Source organism: Lissotriton helveticus, chromosome 5_1, assembly GCF_964261635.1.
Source record: "Lissotriton helveticus chromosome 5_1, aLisHel1.1, whole genome shotgun sequence".
Classification (NCBI taxonomy): Eukaryota; Metazoa; Chordata; class Amphibia; order Caudata; family Salamandridae; genus Lissotriton; species Lissotriton helveticus.
The window spans coordinates 921,682,946-921,705,881 of record NC_136065.1 but is presented as its reverse complement, the minus strand read 5'-3'; the positions used below and the strand labels follow the sequence as shown (position 1 = coordinate 921,705,881).

General features: G+C 45.4%; 1 protein-coding gene across 4 annotated transcripts in view; it reads right to left on the bottom strand.

Moving 5' to 3' along the window:
- Positions 1-22,936, bottom strand: part of TBC1D12 (TBC1 domain family member 12) — a 308,722-nt gene that overhangs the window by 81,934 nt on the left and 203,852 nt on the right. For all 4 annotated transcript variants that reach the window (XM_078643381.1, XM_078643382.1, XM_078643384.1 and 1 more), the window contains one exon: positions 9,982-10,062. In XM_078643381.1, coding sequence (XP_078499507.1) covers positions 9,982-10,062 — 81 coding nt within the window. The remainder of the gene's footprint in view (positions 1-9,981; positions 10,063-22,936) is intronic.

Genomic DNA, 22,936 nt, shown 5'->3' with positions numbered 1-22,936 from the left:
GATACTTCGAAGACTCTTCCAGGACAACAATGTGCGATCATCCGGACCCAACACTAGGCGGCGATCTAATGCTAAGATATGAATTTAGCAGCCCACATGCCTCGAACATTCACTTATTAGAGTTCTACAAGAGTAAGCATAAATGTATTTCTAGTGTGGGAAACTGCCTATAAACTGCTTCTGAATGCAGGTGTCTTCAACACATTTTATATTTTTCTGCTGTATATTAAAAAATGCGGACATTGAGGTGTATTCACATACATTATTGAAAAATCGTATTCATATGTGATAAAGACATATAGAAATCATAAAAAGGATACTGTGCTCTCTTCAGAAGAGCAATGGAATGCAATTTCCAGTTAATTAACTCTCCCACGACAAAATAACTAACTCACATAGTCCACGCACCCATCACCTTAAATTAAAAAGAGGCAAATCAAAGCAAAGAGGACATTTTTTAAACAGGACCAAAGGAAGGGGAGAGATGAAATAACAAGACTGCAAGGCACACAGAATGGTAATAACAGCAACATTGTATACAGCATGATTATACACAAGTGCGTGAATCAAGGCTTGCCTCAGTTCATTATATAGCTCCACCTTACCGTTTCTCTAAATCGTGCATTCTCATTAAAAGATAGGAAAACTAAGTCCTCTATTTAGATACGCATTATTGGCTTATACATTGTTTTTCTCGCAGAAATCAAGGGCCTACTTATTCACATATACTGAGAAAATACAAGAAACTCTTGCACTCAACAGTATATATATCAAGGTAGATGTTCAATCCAAGCAAACGAAACAGTCACTGCTCGAGGCACAAATGTACTTATAGTGTAACCAATCTATTATTATACTGGCCCTATTCAATACATAAAAGTAAACTGCAAGCATTTGGTCACCCAGAAATTAAGCTTGATTTTTTTATACATTTTAAAGCTATCAAAGTGATGATAAATAAATTACAATAGATGTTATTTGTAGAAAGGTTGGCAGAATTTGTGATTTTGGAACAAGGAGGACCTTTTGGTATTCATGTTCCAGATATATGTTGACTAAATGACGTGTGGCAAATGTGAGCACACCGCATGGTTCACTAAATGAAGAGTGGTAGATATGAGAAGTCACTGACAACTGATGGGGCATACATCTGTTTTAATTATAGAACTATATTGTACAGTACGCAGCATCAAAGAGGCTCAGCAGTAAAAAAAAAAAAAAAAAAAAAAAAAATCCCCAGGAAGGGATGGCAAACGCACCAATGGTAAATAAAAACATATATATATATTATTTTTGCAGTTTTATATAGCTAAAACTCGACCCGAAGGTATCAGAGCATTATACATGAGCACCGGTTACATTACAGGCGGCCACATTCATTTCTAGGCACAGAGAGATTAATAGATTTGCCAGACTCACAGCATGTTTGAGCCTCCAGCCAAACTCGAACCTGGTTCCCCCGTTAATATAACACACATATACATATATATACACATATATATATATACACATATATATACACATATATATTCACTGAAAAAACCATAGGTTATAGACCATATATAGTTAGGAATTAGCATTTACAAAACCTTGAAAATTCACTGAAAAAACCATAGGTTATAGACCATATATCGTTAGGAATTAGCATTTAAAAAAACCTTATTTTACTCACAAAAAAACCATTGAAATTCCATATATAGTTAGTTGCACTAACTATATATCGCGCACCCGCAATCCACTGCTGATGATGTCACATATTACATCATTCATGACATGGTCAGTGACATCACTGATGACATCACTGATGACATCTCAAATGACATCACTGATGACAACATCCAGTGACTGTATGTTTCCGTAAAGTTAAAATATGTCTTACATATTGAAGAATGAGTGGATGTATAAGTGTCTGGACGAAGGATTTAGTAGGTGCATGACTGAATGTATGAGTGAGTGATTAAATGTGTCTCACGGAGTGCATGGGTTAGTGACTAAACTGTCTTAATTTGTGCATCATTATGTCTGTTGTTCTGTAAACTGCTGCATGTGTTGATCAGTAGCTATATGAGTAACTATATGGGTTATTGATTGATTGCCCAAGTATTTGTATGGGAGACTGAGTGTGTGTGTGGCTGGCTGGGAGGTGTGTGACTCTGTGCAGATCAATGTGTACTTGTATCAATGATTGTATAAGAGAGTAAGTATGTGTTAGTATATGTTTGAAAATGTAAGGTGCTCTATGTTTAACTGTATAGATTAGAAAATGGAAGTGTGATTGATTCTTTACATGACTGACTAGGTGTGTGAGTAACTCCATGGATGAGTGGCATAGTGTGAGTGTCTGTATAGGTGTATGAGTGCATATGATAGTGTTGTAAAGATGAGTGATTGTATGTATGAATGATTGTATGGGTGAATGAGTGAATGTGTGTGTAGACGTAGGAATCAGTGAGTGCGTATGTAGTAACTAGTATTGGTGTGTCAATGGTTTCAAAAATTATACTCTGTATTTAACACTGGGTGTAACAGAGGTTATATTAAAATGTGAGGAGATGCATTGTATTGTCACATGAATGATATCATCAGTGATGTGGTCATTGATGTCAAATGAGATGTCATCAGTGATGTCATCAGTGATGTCATTTGAGATGTCATCAGTGATGTCATCAGTGATGTCACTGACCATGTCATGAATGATGTAATATGTGACATCATCAGCAGTGGATTGCGGGTGCGCGATATATAGTTAGTGCAACTAACTATATATGGAATTTCAATGGTTTTGTGTGAGTAAAATAAGGTTTTTTAAATGCTAATTCCTAACGATATATGGTCTATAACCTATGGTTTTTTCAGTGAATTTTCAAGGTTTTGTAAATGCTAATTCCTAACTATATATGGTCTATAACCTATGGTTTTTTCAGTGAATTTTCAAGGTTTTGTAAATGCTAATTCCTAACTATATATGGTCTATAACCTATGGTTTTTTCAGTGAATTACAATGGTTTTTTAATAGCAAATATCATAAGCTGTCGAATGTCAAGTACGTGGTAAGTAAAAACATTTTCGTGTTTATGCACACTGATCTGCTTTGAATGCTGCCCCCCCCTCATTTCTATTAGGAGTACTCTCTCTTTGCAGATAGTGAAAGGTAGTTAACGCAGGCCTATGCCCCCGTTGTAATACGTCGTGCCTGCTTCTCTCTCCATTTGATTGATTGTTATCCAAGCATTTACTGTTTTAGAATTGGTTCTCTTTGGTTCATTCTCTATTTACAAACAAACACAGAGTCGCAATACTCTGTTTAGTCTTTGCAGATAACGAAAAATCGTGTAAAAAAACAAAAGGAATCGAGCAAAATCAGTAGGCCACTAATGGGATCTCTTTTTGACCTCGCTAAAATAGAAACATTAGGAACAACCCCTCATGACAAATACGAAACTAGTGAGATGAACTAAACTCCACACCATGATGGCTGCAATACAGCTCAGCTCCGCCACCCACCCCGCCCAAAATAACGATAAAGAGCGGCTGCCATGATTGCTCGCGGAATAGCCACGACGGAGCTACGAAATGGTGGTGCTCTCATGCTAACCCCAGCTTCAGTCTGAAACATCCAGAAACACTGTAGACTACCAATTCGATCAGTTCCGGTAGCGCCCCAACATAACCCGGTAGAGAAGAACTAGCCCTCCCCTCTTTAACTGATGGTTCTTGTTGCATGTCCCTTCTGTTGTCATTTAACAGAACTATTTAGCCTGCTGAAAGGGGTTGTGTTCCGACCGCTGGTTGGTGGAGACATTTCGACTATATTCTGGACCTGCGTTGTCGCGTAATGCGTCATATGACGCGCCGCGTTAGCGCATCCGGAAGTGATCCGGGGCGCGACGCGCAGCGCGTAACGTAAGCATAACAGGTCATGTGACTTGTTAATAAAACTTTTCATTGGATCATTTTACTTTTCTTATTCTAATGATGAAAGGCTTGGTCATATGACCTAAAAATTACGCTTTTTATTACTTCCGAACATTATTTTTTCTTAAACATATATGTTATAATGTTCCAGGCTAATGTACTTTCCCGGAAAATTTACAACTGTCCTGCAAGTAAAATATATTCTTTTTTCGAGAAAAAGGGCGTTTCTTCGTCCCATGACGGAGCCGTTGAGCAAAAGAGGGTGGACCTGCTGTCTTAGTTGCCGATACGCCTGAATATGAGATTCTTATCGATCACTTTATGTTGCAGGAGTAGAAAACACAACAGCCCTTGACCATTTATCTTTACTGCGTTCCTGCGTATTATACCTTTTACCCTTCATGTAATTTGTCTGCTTTATTTCACTTGCCTTTTACTGATTCTAAAACAGTGACTATTATTAAAAACTTTACCAATGTAAATACTACTACCATGTTTTCTTTTAAAAACCTTTATTGTGAAAATGTCAGTATACAAATACGGGCCTATAACCACGTGCGCCGGCCACGGAGCAAACTGTAATCGTATATGATGAGGAGACATTTACACTGTAGAGGAACGTAACGGGCGGGCCATTAGGTTGCAAGAACTAAGGTGTCTAACAGTTGCGGAATCGGTGGACGTACATTTTATAATTAAAATACGACAGGGCCAGTTACAATAAAATTATCTAGATATACATTTGCGGGCAAGTACCATGGGTGACGTTAATTCGAACTTTCAATAGTACAGTAATCAATAACACATCACAACTTAATATCAATAGAGATGTCGAAATATTCAATCTATTCTCGTCCCCATGTGCTTCAAAACTGCATACGTATCTCGTGATATCAAGGTTGTACAACAAGTACACAACAAGGAGTTACGAGTCCCATTTATTCCGGCGCCATTTTGGGCGAGGACGGGCAGGTCCAGGATATAGTCAAAATGTCTCTACCAACCATCGACTATCATGATGTTCATATGCTGTATTTATTAGAGTAACACTCATCTGTCCACATGAAATTAATTTGCCACAATCTAAACATGTCATTTTAATCTTTCCAAAGTTCTTCTAAATATTTGGGACCGTTTCCCTTGCCTCTGATGCTGTCAGTGCCACTTCTTTGATGAATGTACTGGCAGGTCGGGGGTTCTTCTCCAAATCTCTCTTTTATGCAGCACTATAATTAATCGGTGCCACCTCTCCATATGACGATGCATGGTATAGTTACCATAACTATATATTTTTTCGGTTCCTCTGGAGAGTACATCGTGGCAGATGAAGCGTGTAACGTACCGGGCATTTACCTTTTTTTGCATGTAGAGGAAAGGAAAAAAAATTCAAGCGTCCGAGTTCTAAGGTGTTCCAGGGCCATTTTAGTGGACCAGGCCCAAATCCAAAGAACAGGCCGCCATTTTGAGAGTCCTGTTGCAGCCGCCTGTCGCTGTAGCATCAAGAGCGGCCGAAACTCAGCTGAATGGCAACTGAAACGGTAAAGGGGCGCCCCACTACAGCAGACGAGCCTCCACCTAGGAAGGCCCGTTCACGCCGCCTCCCCCCCCCCCCCCTTCGGGCACCCCACGCCGTTATTCGGAGCAGTATTGTAGGATGGCCACACCAGTGCAGCAACTTGCTAGACACCACCTCGGTGGTAACCGAATCTCAGCGCCTTGTGGTGTCTTCTAGTCAGAAAATATTGTTGCGCTGCCTTTGGCCCCATTCGCACATCGGTCCGCTACTGACGCCACCTCACAGGCCAACGGGGCGCCCCACGCCGACTTTCAGCATTGTAGGATGGCCACACCAGTACGGCAACTTGCTAGACACCACCTCGGTGCCATCCGGATCTTGGCATCTCAGCGCCTTGTGGTGTCTTCTATTCGGAAAATATTGTTGCGCTGCCTTTGGCCCCATTCGCACATCGGTCCGCTACTGACGCCATCTCACAGGCCAACGGGGCGCCCCACGCCGACTTTTACCATTGTAGGATGGCCACACCAGTGCGGCAACTTACTAGACACCACCTCGGTGCCATCCGGATCTTGGCATCTCAGCGCCTTGTGGTGTCTTCTATTCAGAAAATATTGTTGCGCTGCCTTTGGCCCCATTCGCACATCGGTCCGCTACTGACGCCATCTCACAGGCCAACGGGGCGCCCCACGCCGACTTTCAGCATTGTAGGATGGCCACACCAGTGCGGCAACTTACTAGACACCACCTCGGTGCCATCCGGATCTTGGCGCGTTGTGCTGCCTTCGGCCTATTCGCACATCGTTCCGCTACTGACGCCGCCTCACGTGCCAACGTATTTTCTCCGCATTTTATACCCTATGCCGCATAACAGGTCATGTGACTTGTTTATAAAACTTTTCATTGGTTCATTTTACTTTTGGTTTCCTAATGATGGAAGGCTTGATCATATGACCTAAAAACAACACTTTTCATTGGATGAAAACTTTTTTTTTTCCCCAAACGATGAAAGCCCCACCTTGTTTCTGGATGTTTCAGACTGAAGCTGGCGTCAACATGAAAGCACCACCATCTCGTGGCTCCGTCGTGGTCATTCCGCGAGCAATCATGGCAGCCGCTCCCCACCAGAAGCCTGCAGGAGTCGGGGGCCCCCGATTTGTTGAATCCTCAAGGCGGAGGGGACGCTTTCGAGAATGGGGTCCAAGACCTAGCAGACAAGCGTGCGATTTCCAAGGTGTCCCAGGGCCATTTCAGTGGACCAGGCCCAAAAAGGAAAGAGCCTGCCGCCATTTTGAGAGTCCTGTGACAGCCGCCTATCGCTGCACCGCAAGAGTGGGCGCAACTCAGCTGAATTGCGGCTTTTGACACAGTGGACCAAAGGCGGACGGAATGGCAACTGAAACGGTAAAGGGGCGCCCCACTACAGCAGACGAAACTCCACCTGGAGAGGCCCGTTCACGCCGCCTCCCCCCCCCCCCCCCCGGGGCGCCCCACGCCGTTATTCGGAGGGCGGCAACTTACTGGACATCACCTTGGTGCCATCGTTCTGCTGCCTTGGAACTATTCGCACAACAGACCGCTACTGATGACCCACCCCCCGCGACGCCCCACGCCGGATACCTAAATCAGTGCGGCACCCAGGCAACATCACCTGGGTGCCGTCCAGAAATCTGGACGTTGTGCTACGTTGGGACTATTCGCACAGCCGACCGCTACTTCCTTCATTTTCCCTAAAAATGTTTAAATGTTTTTACTGTTTTTGTTTTGTTGTATATATTTATGAGTTAATAAAGTTTTATAATCTTACTACTTTGTTGGAGTGCTATATATTTTTAATGTGACACATAATTGTAAAAACTTTGATGTACAAAGAGTCATCCCTGGAATCTTCCGCTTCAGGCTCGGTCCCCTCCCCAATCACAATACAGGATGGTTTTCAGATAGTAGGAACGCGTGTGCTGTGACGGATCTCATCAGGTGTGGGCCTTGATCTACTATAACTCCTTTGAAGAGGGGTGATTCTTTACAGCTGGGGCCATAAACTACATCTGCAGGGCTAGCTGATAGCCTAGGACCGGCCTGGACAATCGGACACAGAGGAAAAGGAGTGTCAGAGGGTGCGGTAGTGAATAGGGCGAAAGGGAGGTGTCGGGCGGGCACAGGGTGTGATTCTCAGGGAAGAGCAGCGCAGATGGGGGGAGGTTTATTACCCATGCATAAGACAGAGAGCGGGGGTGACCAGTGCCTGGGGGAGATGCTTGCGAGGGTGGGGAGCCATGCTAAGGATCGACAGCGTACAGAGAGTGGGTCTGGTCAAGGCATCTAAAATGGCTGCCGTGCACGACAAAAGTGTGGCATTTGAAAAAAGGCAAGATGGCGCAGACAATGTTTTTCAACACTTCCTGATTTCCTTCGAATCGAACGTTAACAGACGTTCGGGCATATTACCAAAGTTAAGCGATATTTATCCCTAACGATGCTTAGCAACGAATTTTTTACCGCTATGCATCGTCAGAAATTATCGCAGATAAACCTTGCTATTATCACGGTTTATCGCAAATGCGATGAAAAACGACCGCAATGCATTAATATCGCTGAAAAGTGAGCGATATTCATGCATTACCGAGCTAATGCTCTTAGCCATGTTATCCACCTCCCATTGGATAACATGGCTAAGAACTGCTCAGGGCAGGTGTTACTTTTTGGAGATATTCGCGCTTAGCGCGAATATCTCCAAAAGTTGGTAATAGGAGATAGCGATGTTAGCGACTGTTTCCAGTCGCTAACATCTTGGCATGCCCACTTTGCATGTCATTAGTGATAAATATCACTGACATGCAAAGTGGAGCCCAAGATGGTCGCTATCTCCTACTAGCGGTCGCTAACTGGTGTTAGCAACAGCTAGGTAATACAGAGATAATTTTATCTCCGCGAAGCGGAGCGCTGTTACAGATATATATCTTTTTTTGAACGTTAATTTCTCAAAATCCACTGGAGCACATATATTGAGACCTAGCAAAGGCACATCGGGCTACCAGTCCCTACAATTTTGCCAAGTTTCGTGCAAATCCATTCAGCCGTTCGATTATTATTATTTTTATTATTTTTTGCCCCGCGGGGCCCTTTTAAAACCTCCACATCAAACCTAGGGGGTCAGCGAGGATCTACTATGCCCCCTTATGGTCATTTGCCCCTTCGCTTTGGCCTCCTCTTGTCTCTCGATCCTACCGAGAGACAAGATGGCGGCCGCTACGGACTGTTTGGAATGTTTACAGACGCCGGAGAACCAATCAGCTTCGCTTCACAAAGCTCCGTAACGCGAAAAGTACGCGTAGCGGAGCGCTGCCCGGTCCGCTGTTACAGATATATATCTTTTTTTGAACGTTAATTTCTCAAAATCCACTGGAGCACATATATTGAGACCTAGCAAAGGCACATCGGGCTACCAGTCCCTACAATTTTGCCAAGTTTCGTGCAAATCCATTCAGCCGTTCGGGCTAAAAGTGAGGCCAACCGCCCTATGGAAAACTCAATGTTAAAAACACGTTTTGGGACCCCCCTTTTTTCTCGGCCCCCCCTTGACGAACCCCCCCCAAATTTCCAGGGGCTGCTCAGAAACAAAATGTTCCATTTTCCTGAAAATTTCAGCCAATTCCGTCCACAAACGCCAAAGTTATTAGACATAGAATTTTCAAAAATCCCATAGAGAAAAAATCCTAACTATATATACCTACTGGCGACCGCCAGTAGGTAATATACACATATATATATATATACACACACACACACACAATTATTTAATAAAGTGCCTGTGTATAGAAACCTTGCACCAAAACAGCTGAAAAAGCAACATTTTTTTAATTCCCCGAGGACCGGACTATGGAGATGTTCGATAATAACAGGATTGGTTTACTATTATTTATGATTTTGAAAACATATGCAGAATATTTATTGCCCAATGATGTACTTCAAAGGTGCCATTCCATAATTACACACTTCAGGCACTGCTGTGTGATTTCTAAACCAGGCTACAAAATGTTTGCAGTTATTTATTTTGGTCCATTGTGAAACAACCTTGGATCAACTTTCTTGGCAGCTAATACATGGCAGGGGACAGAGGGAGGTTGGAAATACTTCATGCTTTCCATTCAATTCGTTTACAGTGCTTTGTTATCACTCTTTAATTAGCCTGTGTTAACCTTTATCTTACAGACAACGGTTCCTATCCAATTAATCTTTGTAATTGGAACAATAGATGGGAGAGCGCTTTCAAATCCGTACCTTGTTACCATTGTCAGGCAACTGCATTGTTATGCTATAATAGAGAGCAGAGCCGCAAATGTTTATCTTCGAAATGGCTCACATCAAGCTAGAACTTGGGGCCCGAGGTATGAATATCTGGAGGGAAATACATGTCGCAAATTGCGCCCAGTATGTTTGTGACCAGTAAAGTATAAGAGCTTGAAATATCCAAAGCACATTATTTCTGCATGAAAACCACAGCATAAACATGATCAACGTTGCTATCACGAGTATATTGAGGCGCCTACCATCTGTATCATTCGTCGAACAGGTTTCATTGAAGTTTTTCCATCGTTCCTTAGCTCTGGATAGGAAGATTTCATAAAGTTCTGTGCAAATAAAAACATTCAGAAAGGGTAAACCTAAACCAAAAATGTTAACAAATTCTGTGATCATTAAAGCAGTTTGAAATGTACCTTTCTTATCTTCATAGTGAAAATGTGCGACTTTGGCATCAACATTACATGTAATTAGGCTTTGCTGCTTTATTCTGATCTCTGTAATTGGCCACATGTATACACAAGCCATTCTTTTCAATATATGAATACATCGTATTAGTTAGGAGTTCATTTTTCTTCATGCTTTTTTCCGATCTCCTGGCTGAATATCTCGTACCAGGAACAATGATATGGGTGGTTTGGTCATGCTTGCTGGTCGCTGCTGGCAGTCGGCCTCCAGTTTGTTGTTTAGTCTCCAGTTTTCCCTATGAAACACTAGCCTTTGATATTCTACATATTGTATTGTATTACCCTCAATCTATAGCACTTTTGTTTAGAGATACTTACATTCTCAAACTACCAAATGTTAATAAATTAAGTTTTCTTTCAAATAAAAAATGTTATTCCTAACTTTTCTAGAGTCCGACACATTTCTGCTCTCAGTCATGCCTTACTTTGTCATAGTTACATGTTCATATACGTACTGCCCTGCTCTGTGGTGCGATACCAGTTGCATACGATTATCTCACTTCATGGGCTGCATAGATAAACTATGGCTAGCCATTAGATGTTAATAGAGATTTGCCATCGCCTCAGGCAGCCCCCATTTTACAATTCCTACCCATCTGAGACACCACACCAAACCTTTTTCTTCACGGGCGATTGGCCATTCAAACTGAACCCCTACCCTCTAATTGGACTATAAAGTTATACAGCCATCTTTCCTGGCACATGATGTGCCCTCTTGACCTCAAGATCTTGTGTCCAGAATAAATATCTGTTTTTAAATGATTTTCAACAGTTCCAATAATAATAATAATAATAATAATAAGGGAAATTTATAAAGCGCCTGGTTACGCACAAATGGCGTGTCCCCGTGCTGTGGTGAGTGAAATCAGCAGAGTCGCACCGCAAGGCCAGCCCGGCTTACTGCGTGTAGAGGTGGGTTTTTAATTTCTTCCTGAAGCCAGGTTCAGATGGCTCCAGGCGAAGGTCCAGTGGCAGGGCATTCCAGCTATTCGCAGCCAGGTATCTAAAGGACCTGCCCCCCATGCGTGCCTTTTTTATCCTGGGGACTTTTAGTAGCCCCGCACAGGAGGACTGCAGAGCGCGCGCCGGCGCGTACTGGGTGATCAGAACCCGAAGCGGGGCTGGTGCCTTACCACCCAAGATCCGGTGGCATGTGCAAAGGGCCTTAAACTCGACCCTGCTCCTTACTGGGAGCCAATGAAGGGCCTGAAGAGCTGCCTTGGACGCTGATCTCTTAGGGAATTTCAGAATCAGGCGAGCCGCTGCATTCTGCAGCACCTGGAGGCGGTTGATGGCCTTACCGGTGGCTCCCAGATAGAGCAGATTGCCATAATCAAGGCGTGATGTGACGAGGGCATGCACCAGCGTCCTGTGGGCTGACGTGGGGAGGAGATCTAATACCTTCCGCAGGCTTTTTAGGACGCTGAAGCAGACCCCCACCACACGGCCTATCTGAGGTCCAAAAGACAGATCCGCGTCAATCCACACTCTCAGGTTTCTGGCTTCTTGACAGGGTGTAGGGACATCCCCTAAACACAATGGCCACCATGCCGATGAACAAACAGACGGGCTCCCCCCCACCACGAGCACCTCAGTCTTGCTGCCATTTAACTTAAGACAGTTGGTGTACATCCAAGTAGCCAGTTCCTGCATGCAGGCCCTGAATCTGTCCACCGCAAGACTGGGCCTGCGTGAAAGGGAGATGACCAACTGCGTGTCATCGGCATAGGACACTATGTGCAGGCCGTGGCTTTCAGCGATGGGCGCCACCGGGGAGACGTAGAGATTAAATAAAGTTGGGCTCAGGGACGAGCCCTGAGGCACGCCCTGGCCCAAGCCAATCTCCCTAGAGTAGCAGTCTCCCTGGCGAACCTGAAAGCCTCTCCCTGTCAGGAAGGACCGGATCCATTCAAGTGCAGCTCCTGATATCCCTCCGTCATTCAGACACTGTAGCAAGGTGGTATGAGCTACAGTGTCGAATGCCGCACTTAGATCCAGTAGGATGAGAGCCATAGTCTGGCCCTCATCCACCCCCTGCCGTAAGGTCTCCACTGCCATCAGAAGCGCTGATTCAGTCGAGTGGCGGGGACGGAAACCAAACTGGGTCTCGTGCAGGAGGGCAGCCTCTTCCACGAAACCCATCAGTTGAGTATTTACCGTTTTCTCCGCCACTTTAGCCATATAGGGTAAGAGGGAGATTGGCCGGAGGTTCTCCAATTTTTCGAAGCTGATGTTAGGCTTCTTTTGGAGAGGTAGCACCACCGCCTGCTTCCAATCTCTGGGCACAGTCTTGGTCCTAAAGGAGACATCCAATAGATGTCTAATGTATGGTTCCAGCACTGGCAAGCTGTCGGCTAGCCGTTTAGGCGTGGTGGGGTCCCGAGGGGAGCCTGATTTAACTGACCCACAGATCTTCAAAAGAACCTCCGGGGATGGGGTGACGAAGTTAGTCAGCATGTGTAGGTCCCCCCATTCCCTCGGGGATTCTACAAACTCCGACCCTGCGGTAGGATGGTTAGGGAATGCCGAGTATATTTTTGCTACTTTTTCGGCAAAGAAGTCCGCAATCCTATTACAGGATTCCACTGAGCAATCAGCTGGTACAGTGGAGGGCATCCCACCCGAAAGAGTTTTATATACTAAAAACAGTTCTTTCGTAGAATTCCCAGCCTCCATAATCCTAGTGGCATAGTGTGCCGCTTTGGTTTTCCTAATTAGCCCATGATAGGCGCGCCTCTCAGTTAGATAGATCTCCTTGGCATCCGTGGAAAAAGCCCCCCGCCACTGCCTTTCAGCCCGCTTCAGTGCTGCTTTAGCGACTCGAAGCTCGTCCACGGGGCTGTTTTTTGAGTGCAGACACCCAATTTTGCAAGGGAGAGTGGGGCCGTGCAGTCAAGTGCCTCGGTGATGCGTTTACAGAGGTTGGCATTAGCTGTATCCGCGTCATCCCCCCCAGGGCTCCCCCCTCTAATAAGTGCCGCACTGAACTTAGCCTGGGAGAAGGTGGCCCATCTCCGCCTAGGGTGGTACAGTGGCGCTGGCTCCGGTAATCTAACCCCCGGGATGCTTATGGAAAAAGGTACCAGGTGATGGTCCGACCAGGGAATAGGAATGGGAGTCAGGGCGTCTACTTCCCCCCCAGTTGACGAATATGGGGTCCAGCAGGTGGCCCAGCTGGTGCGTGGGGCCACTTACTATCTGATTCAACTGGAGGGCCCCCAACACCTGGCAGAAGTCCATGGCTGCTTTGACCGTGGAGTCATCCAGGTGCATGTTGAGGTCCCCCAGTACCAGGAACTTGTCCCTGCACAGCGCAGCCTCAATAATGCCTTCTACCAGGCTATCCCCAAACCTGGCCATAGGGCCAGGGGGTCTGTAGATCAAAAGACCCTTCATCGTGTAGTTGTCATTTACCTTAATGGTAAAGCTACCCGCCTCGCTGTCCAGAATGGGGGAGTAGTCTAGGTGACACCGTAGGCGTTGCTTGGCTACAATAGCTATGCCCCCTCCTCTTCCGGTGGGTCTATCCTGCCTAAGCATAGTGTAGCCTTCTGGTAACGCCTCCAAAACATCAGGGGCTGAGCACTCATCTAGCCAGGTCTCTGTAAGAAACACGAGATCCCACTGCTTCTCAGTGAGTAGCTCATACAGATCCAACTTGTGTTTCCGCAGGGAGCGTACATTCAGCAGGCCGCAGGCCAGGTTGTGGTGCTTGCTTCCCACATCGCTTTCCAAGTTATAGGAAAAGTGGCAGTGCTCACAGGCCGCATTCTCCTCCACCCTCATACTATGTAAACAGGGACTGGAGGTGGCACAGCGGAGAGACATCAGCTCCCTTCTACTCCATTGTAAGTGCCCCCCCCCGTCGGGCATAGGGTCTGGCCCTGGCCCGCGAGCGATCACGGACGGGCGCAGACAGGCTTGACTTAAGCGCGACTTCGGCGCGCCTCCGTCGCGCCCGCTGCACTGCGCTGTTGAGTAGACATCCGCCTTTTATCCCCCCCCCAGCGTCCTAACAACTAGAGCGCTGCCCGCCCTCCTCTGCACACCGGAAGTGGCTGGCTCGGACCTTCCACGCCCTCTGCTCAAACGTGGCTAATCACTGGTGTCAGAACGAGGCGGGAAGGAGGGACGAGCCCAGCCCTTCTGCGTGCCGTGATTGCAACTGCCTTCAGGTAGGAGACCTCGGCCGTGCAAAATGCCCCCAATACAAATTATTAAAATTAAAGTGCAGAGAATAGCAGCACACGGAGGGAGCCTAATCGCTCTCTTCCCGATGCCCCACACTTATTTAAAATGAGCTCAGTCAGCTTAAAATACCATCACCCGTGAATCACAGGATGTGCTCGTGCTCGCGCCGTAAAAGCAGCAGGGACACTGCCACTGTCCACCTATAATCTACTCTAAATGTCCTTGCTTTCCAATCCTATCATGATTTAGAGATGGAAAAGATAACATAAATCTACTATGTAGTTCTGAGTGGCCCCACAGTGGACTAAACTAGACACTAAGAGATCTATTGTGCTAGTTTTGTACAGTGTATTAGTCAAAGCATACCCAGTTGATCAAAGTGAATGTGACAGGAGACAATGCTCGCTTTTCAGCAAATCAGTGGGAAAATGGTAGGCAAAAACCCCGACAATTATCAATTCATTAACTGGTTCTGTGCCCTCTACAAGCACACCCAATTACTCACTAGAAAGAAATAGTGCTTAGTAAATGGGCAATCTCAAAACATAGTAAAGTAATTCTGCTCAACTCCCAGACAGCAAAATCAGAAAGACAAACCTGTATATCCGAGGGGGACAGTGTAGCACGAGGTGTATCAGTTGAAAGAATGGCAGCGATTTACTAGCAGAGCTCATGGAGGTTGACACGACTCCATAGAGACACTACGAAGCAGAGTCAGTAAGCGAATCACTAGCCGGTCACTTTTTCGAGATTAACCACAGGCATGTTCTTTTCATGAACTGAAAGAGCATCATGCATAAGGGCATTTTCATAACTTACAGACAGTAGTGACAAATCAAAAACGTTTAGGAAAAATGCTCACGTTTCAATGGTTGCTATACATAATTGATGAATTTACGTCGTCAGGATTAGGAACAGCACACGGGGAATAGTCTATTTCCTACGCTCACATTTTCTACAGGACAAATGGGATTTAAAACACTATTTAATCTTTTTTAAATGTTTAAGCTAACCAAATATGAACTAATACATCAACATACTCGAACTGTATATTATTTGATTGCTAGTGATTATGTGCATCACATTTGTCACCCATCTCATCTGTGATCGGAGGGTGCTATGCAGTATTCCGTTCAGAACTTACTGAGACTAAAGAACTTTATTAGCGACTTGGAAGTTGAACTGGTGTTCCACATTATAAGGAAAGAACCTTAATTTCTTCTGGTGCATGTTCAATTAAAGAGCTGTGGGTGACCGTAAATTGAAAAACACCCTGGGTGACTTCTAGCAGGAGTCGATTAAAGTCTCACAGAACCCAGACATCCTCTCCAATGACTGGACACAGTGCCTCTTGCCGAAGGTTGCAATATGTGCCTGGAACAAAGCGAGGCTGTATGGCTGGACCTCAGTGTACGGATCTGGGACACCACATATTTACCACTAGCCCTTTTGGAAAAGTCCAATACCCTCCGTGAGACAGACCTCAAGCCCCCTCGCAGGTGTCTGTGTGGGACACCATCATGGATGAGTGGTGTTAGTGACAGGTGCCAAGGAACCAAAACTCAGAATAAATTCATTTGGGCCAGAACTTTATGCATGCTGAGGCAATGGTGGATATGTCTGCAGGCCAATGTTCCATAACCCAACACAGCCACTCTTGTACCATCACATAACTGGGCCCGAGTTCTTCAAATGTTCAATGTAGTATTTCCGTGCAACAATGCCTCAAATTATATAACTGGTATGAATATCATGAACCACATTTTGGATGAACGATTGGCTTAGGCCTAAACGTATTTACACTCTTGTAAAAAAAAAATCATTAAGGCTCAGTGTTTGAAGCTTCATGTTAGTAAGCTGTTGTTCGGAAAAACTTTTGTGTATCAATGGATCAAAAGGTATTTTTGACGACCAAAACCATATTTAAATCCTACTGTGGATGAAAGCGAACTGCACACATTTCATGCCTATTATGAGCGGTTATATTCCTCCCACTTTTAGAAGAACCAGCAATAACCTCATATCAGTTTCTATACCCACCATACCTCCACCAGAGGCTGAACAATTGGACAAACTCATATCTGTCGACGAAGTTCTTCCAGTTTAAAAAAAATTGAAAGACGGGCTAAGCACCTGTTCCAGATAGCTACACAGTTGTACTTTACAAAGAATTTGCACCCCTCATAGCCCACACCTTAAAGAAGTCTTGAATTGCCTAAATCGGCCCCTAGAGCTAACTAAGTCCATGGCCAAAGCAAGTATCACCCCGATTACAAAGCCGAGCAGAGACCCTCATCATGCTCATCATATTCCCCGATTCGCCTACTGAACACAGACGCAAAGATTTTCGTTAAGATTCTGGCAAACCGTCGGGATGGAGCTGCCACTTTTGATACAAGGCGATCAGACTGGATTTATTCTGGCCAACTCAACCTCTGACAATACGAAAAAGGCACTCATCTCAGAGAACTGCCCAAAAATCGCTACAATGAAGTGTTTCTCCTGTCTCTGGACGCAGAGAAAGCTTTTAACATGTGGAAGGCAACACTTGTTAGATAAATGAACGGGGGCACATTTAGAGGCTGGGTTGATGCGCTCTGCTATTCACCTTTGCCCAGAATATGGGTGAATGGCAAAACCTTCCCACGCATGGAGACAGAGAGAAACTAGCCATAGCTGCACCCTCTGAGCTACATTTAAGGTGTCATCCTTTGCTGATGATATTCTGTTATTGCTCACCACACCAAGGGCCTCATTACGATGGCGGTCAGACAGGAGTCCCGACAGCACAATTACGATACAGCTGCCATGCAGGCGGATATAAACATCCCTTTTTCTATTGCGGGTTCTGCTGCAGCGCGGAAAAGGGTTGCAGCACAATCTGCAATCGAAAAAGTTATGTTTTTAAACATCCATTCACCTTGTCAGGTACCATATGGTGTCTGATATACAGTGCATGGATGCTTGGGGGGGGTGAACCACATGGGCCCCCCAGGCCACAAAGCTGAGGTCTACGGGGGCCCTGCTAGGAGCCCCCAAAGTCTCATTCGACAGCCATCCATGGCAGTTGGATCACATTGAAAATGCTGTCGAAAACTGACATCCATATCCCTACAGCAGTGCCTCCGCAGGCGCTGCCTCCATTGTAGGGATTAGGCTCTGACCCCCGCCCCGTTTGGCTCCTTGAGCCTGTCGAAGGCGGTGGTCTCCTCCCCCCGCCTTCTGCGCTCAGAACGACAGAACACTGCCCTAGATGTCAGTCGAACCGCCATCGACGACCTACAGCCACAAAACACTCCCTACGGTAACTGTTCTAAGTGTTAGAAGAATACATACATTGACAGGCCTCCAACTTAATTTTCACAAATGTGAATGACTGATACCAGCAGGGGGAAATATTTGGCCACACTCTTACAGGCGAAGACTGCCTTTCGATGGATGCTAAAAGGGTTGAATTAACTAGGGATCAATGTAACTCCTGATTTATATAAATGTGTCAAGAGTAATTACAAGAACTTACTGAAGACAACTAAAAGCTCTTCCAAACTTATTGCAAAATCATGCAATGTCATGACTAGTGAGGATTGCCTCATTCAAAATGTTTACCCTCCCAAAGATATTATATATACCTTAAAGGCCTTGCTCCTCCCCCTCTTTAAGAGATATATTTCACAGCTACAGAACATTTGCAATATTTTTGTATAGGCTGGGGAAAAGACACTGATGCACAAACAAGCATAGACAACTTATCCCAGATAGGGAAACCTGGGTCTGCCAGATCTACGCCACTATTATGAAGTTGCACAGATACACTATGTGACTGAGAGTCTTCAGGGCAAAACAGACAAGATATGGTGTTTCAAAGACCAAAAGTACATGACATGTCCATTAGGGCAGGTACACTGGATCCTGCAGAGGCAATAGTGTCGGAATTAGTATGACTTTCATTACCAGGGTAAATTTAGAGACCTGAGCTTAATTGGTCCATCAAAAAGGCCTCACTACATACCCATCCCCATGACACCCGTCATAGGGAACTCAAACTTCTCCCCGGAGCCCGAAAGAGCACTTTTTAAGATATAGAAAACACAAGGATGCTTCCAACTTGTGACTTCCACCATAATGGGGAAGTGAGCAACTTTTATAACATAAAAATTACTTACCACATCCCAGGGGAGGGATTATCTGAAACTTAAACATTGGATCACAAAGCCTCACACAAAGAAAAGTGTTGCCATTCAGTCCCACACAATCTTTAAAAATTCCAACAAACCCCCACAACAACACAGAACTTGGCCCCCCCAGAGACGTTCCAATCCACATATGTCTCTCAATGATTGGTGTTGTTGAAGGACGCCTTGCTGCCAAGATGACAACAACCTTAGGGGGAAGGTCGAAGGAGGCATCCTGCTGCTGCTCAATCTCCAAACAGGAAGATGCACAGGATGCGGTACCCTGCTGTGCTGCACCGACCGAAGATCCTCCTGTAGCGGCAACTTGATCACATGACACACGCACATGCCAGGAGATCAGGGTACCACACTATCCTGACTGAATCCAGCGCCACTGGCATTACATGGCCTGAGTCTTTCCTGATCTTCTTCAGAAATCAGGGTAGTATAGGCAGTGGTAGGAAGGTATACAGAAGCCCTAAAAAGTACTGACATTGCATGTTCTTGGCTGTGACGAAAAAATTGAGTTGGGGTTCTCCCCATTACTGGAAGACAACACCTCTAGGTGCCACGGTCATTAGCGATCTGCTAAGCACCTGTGGCTGAGTTTGTCTACCTTGGTGTTTAAAGTACTCACCAGGTGATTTTCCAACAGAGAAATTCCTTGGCGATCCACCCACTTCCAGAGGGCTCAGAACCTCCTGATACAAGGCCCAAGTTCCTTCCCCTCCCTGCTTCTTGCAGTACCACCTGGAGGTGATGCTGTCTGTGACCAGCAGGAACAGCTTTCCTATAATGGTAGGAAGGAAGGCCTCCAACACCAAGCGAATGAAACTCAACTCCAACTGTGGAGATGAGTCTCTGCCGAAGACCTGAGGCATCTGATCTCCACCTCTTCCATATAGACTCCCCAATCCAGTAGTGATGCATCTATGACCACAGGTCAGCTCTGGGTGGGGATGTAGAGGAGCCTGTCACTCACTCAATAGCAGTCCAGTAGCCACTACTGTAGATCTTTTGCAGTCTCATCTGAAATCTGGATACAATACGTCAAATTCCCCTGATTATGAGTCCACTGAGCTTTGAGGGCCCACTGTGGAGCCCACATGTGACACTAGGTATGTTTGGCCAGCAGGATGCAGGTGGCCAGCATCCCCCAACTAATGAGGTACCATTGTCCCACTCTATATTTAGCAGACTAATGCGTCCACAGTCTTGAACTTGCTTCATCCTATTCACGCCTACTATTTCTGGCACCCCTTAAATCATCAAAGTTCGCTGCTCTCCTACGCAGCATGACATTTCAAAACAGTACAGTTGAGGAAAATTGAATTTTGCCCTGTCATGTGTCCCTACGTGTTCCCCATCATATGTTATATGTGCATGATTAATATGCATATTTCCCCCTTGACCGAATAAAGACGCATTTATAGTTGTGTCCAACGTTAGTATGCCAGTTATCCAGTCCTTCTTAAAGCAACGTGATTTAGGCTTCTAGGCCTATGTTGCCAACGTCTTTACATTGTGCACGTTAAATCATCGAGTTGTACCCGTTTCTAGGCCTCACAGGGCCCGGACACCAGATTCAAGCCTCAAGTCTCCTGAACCGCTCCGAGGAGAGATGCAGCCCCGCCCGCATCCCTGACCCTTCACTTACATCCTGCCAAGCAGCGCGGTGCCCGGCCTGGCCTGCCTGCCTGTCTGCCAAGAATATGTTATGTTTACAGTTATCAGTTCAGCTCCCCGGCTTCACATTCCTAGCTAACGAACCGCATAAACATCTTCATCTATAGTCTAGTCTTCCTGTCTCCATGCAAGAGAATTACTGAATTAATACCCATAGAAGATCTATAGCACACGCAATACATGAGGAAATATATGCATGCACTAGCCTTAGTGACAAGTAGCCTTTGCCCTGATGACTTTTAGATTCAAGCAACATGTACTCCAAACACGAGATATCAGATATGCTATAGGTACAGGTCGTTCTGACATCCCAGACTTTAGTCTCCTCTTCTAGTGCTAGAAGTCAGAGCCCCCAGCTCTCCTCAGTTACACGTCATGACCCGTTTGCGCGCACCAGTAGGTTAAAGGTTCCAGCTGCCCATGAAGCCCCCTCCATGTATGCACCCACTTATGACACCTCTGTGCACGCCCTGTGCACGCCTTCCTTTTACGCCCATATGTTCTTATCTTCCATTTGTCACTTGTTACGCCTACTGTATTCAATGCAATTGTACTGTTTTACTATATATACTGTATGATGTTAATATGATATTAGGCTTCCCTCTTTTTCCTGAGATTGTCCCTTCCTGAACCTAAGTAGGTGATGGAACCCGATGGTCTATTGGCTCGAGCCATCTAATTAAAGCCCGTATGACTCAGATACCACGGATTCTGCCTCTTATTTATTGAGCTATCCTTTTCAGTTAATGCATAGAAAAATAGTACCGGTAATTATTTATTTATTTACCACATAAATGGCGCCCGAATAGGGACGAGTCCCTTCCCCACGCGCCGGCGATGTAACGCAGGCCCCCTGACCCTTCTACAGCCGTGACGGACCCCTACTGTGCACGTGCAGATATTTCTGCTTCGAGTCTCCCTCAGGCCCACGGAGGAGACGGAGACTGCGGTCCGGCATCCAGACGAGGCGGTGAGGAAGGCGGATCGTCCCGACCAGAGCCCAAGCCGAGAGAGCAAGGTCCGAGGTATCCGGAGGCCCACCTGTTTCCGAGGCGCAGGCGTAGTGCGTAGCAGTAACCAGACGTCGTAGCAGTCCAGTCCAGTCCGAGGCCTTCAGTTTTGCTTCCCGGTGAGTACCGTTGCTGGGAACGTATCTAGACGGGTTCATTAATTTGTGCCCGGTCCGACGGGTTTGGGTACACAGATCCGATCCGACGTGTTCACCTAGGTGGATACGGTATGACGTGTCTCTTTAGGAGACCGGTATGTTCTGTACTGTTTTAGCAGTGCATCCAGTAATTCTAGTAAGTCTGTTCTCTGGTATAGTTTCTCGAGAAGTTCCAGTATTATGTTTTCGAAGTATTGTGTTTTCAATGTATTAGGTACTATCTGTTCGAACTGTTATTAATGTGTTTTTATGTCGTGGTATGAGTGATTTGTTTGCTATTTATTACTGTGTTCATTGTGTATTGTGTTCAAGTTCAAGTACGGTTCAAATATGCCTCTGTTTTCTAAGTTACGTCAGATAAAAACCAGAAAAGCGTTACTCGAAGAATCAGTTCCTGTCCCTCCTAGGGACAGTCCTGGACATTTCATGTATCATAAGCATGGCTTAGATGCCATACTGTATCTAGACTTATGGGTAGACTATACCAAAGATCTCGAAGAGAAATATAGATGGCCTGTTTCAGGAACATGGGATGCCGAGTGCATCATGAGAGTAGAGGAAGCATTATGGAAAAAGAAAGCCAGACAATCCCAGAAAGATGCCATAGAATTGTGGCGTAAAGAATCGCATAAAAGAACAGAGAAGGAATTTAGAAAAGCAGAACTAAGTAGGGAATCCTCAGAAAAAGCCCAAGAAAGGGAATTACTAGAAGAAGGTGAACGAGTTAGAACAGAACAGTCAGATAGACAGAGAAACGCCCTTATTAAAGGTATGTATCCCCTTCTCGCCGAGGGTTTGCCGAAGGCAACCCCGGAAACACCCTGTAATTTACCGCCACCATTGGTCCCGACTAAGCTACGTCATAAACCGACCGCAGCTGAAATCTTCCTTTCTTCCTATTTAGACGACACTGTCCCAGAATATGCTAATACGAATCCTACCCCGCCTGTTCAACCTCAGCCCCCTGTTAATAATGTAATTACTGTGCCTCCAGCTGTTGGTCCCGGGAATCCTGTTAATGTGCCAGTACCCCAGGACCAACCCACATTACGTACGCCTACTTTACCAGTTACATTACCAGCAGCTGCACATTCAGTATTAATTGACGATTCTAGTTCAGGAGGAGCAGGGGGAGGTATTCCTATCACCCCACCTCAAACAAAACGACTGACGCTCAGAGACGCAGCATTACAGCGCACGCCAAAGGTGGCCACGTACGAAGCCCTCAAAAAGTACCTTACTGATTGTAGATATGACCCAGTGCCAGGCGAAGATCACATGATATTATATTCCGTACGTTTACGACGAGTTGCAAACTTTTTGACTACCATGCCAGATATGAAGGAAATTTAGACAGAATATATCATTTCATCCGAACAGGGGAGAAACCAGAAAGTATTCATGAGGCTATGGCACACAGGAAAGTCGAGATTCAAGGCATGATTTTGCAATTTTTAATAAATTGTTTAATAAGAGAACAGGATCATCCTGATAAGGACAAAGAAGAGATGAAGGTCCT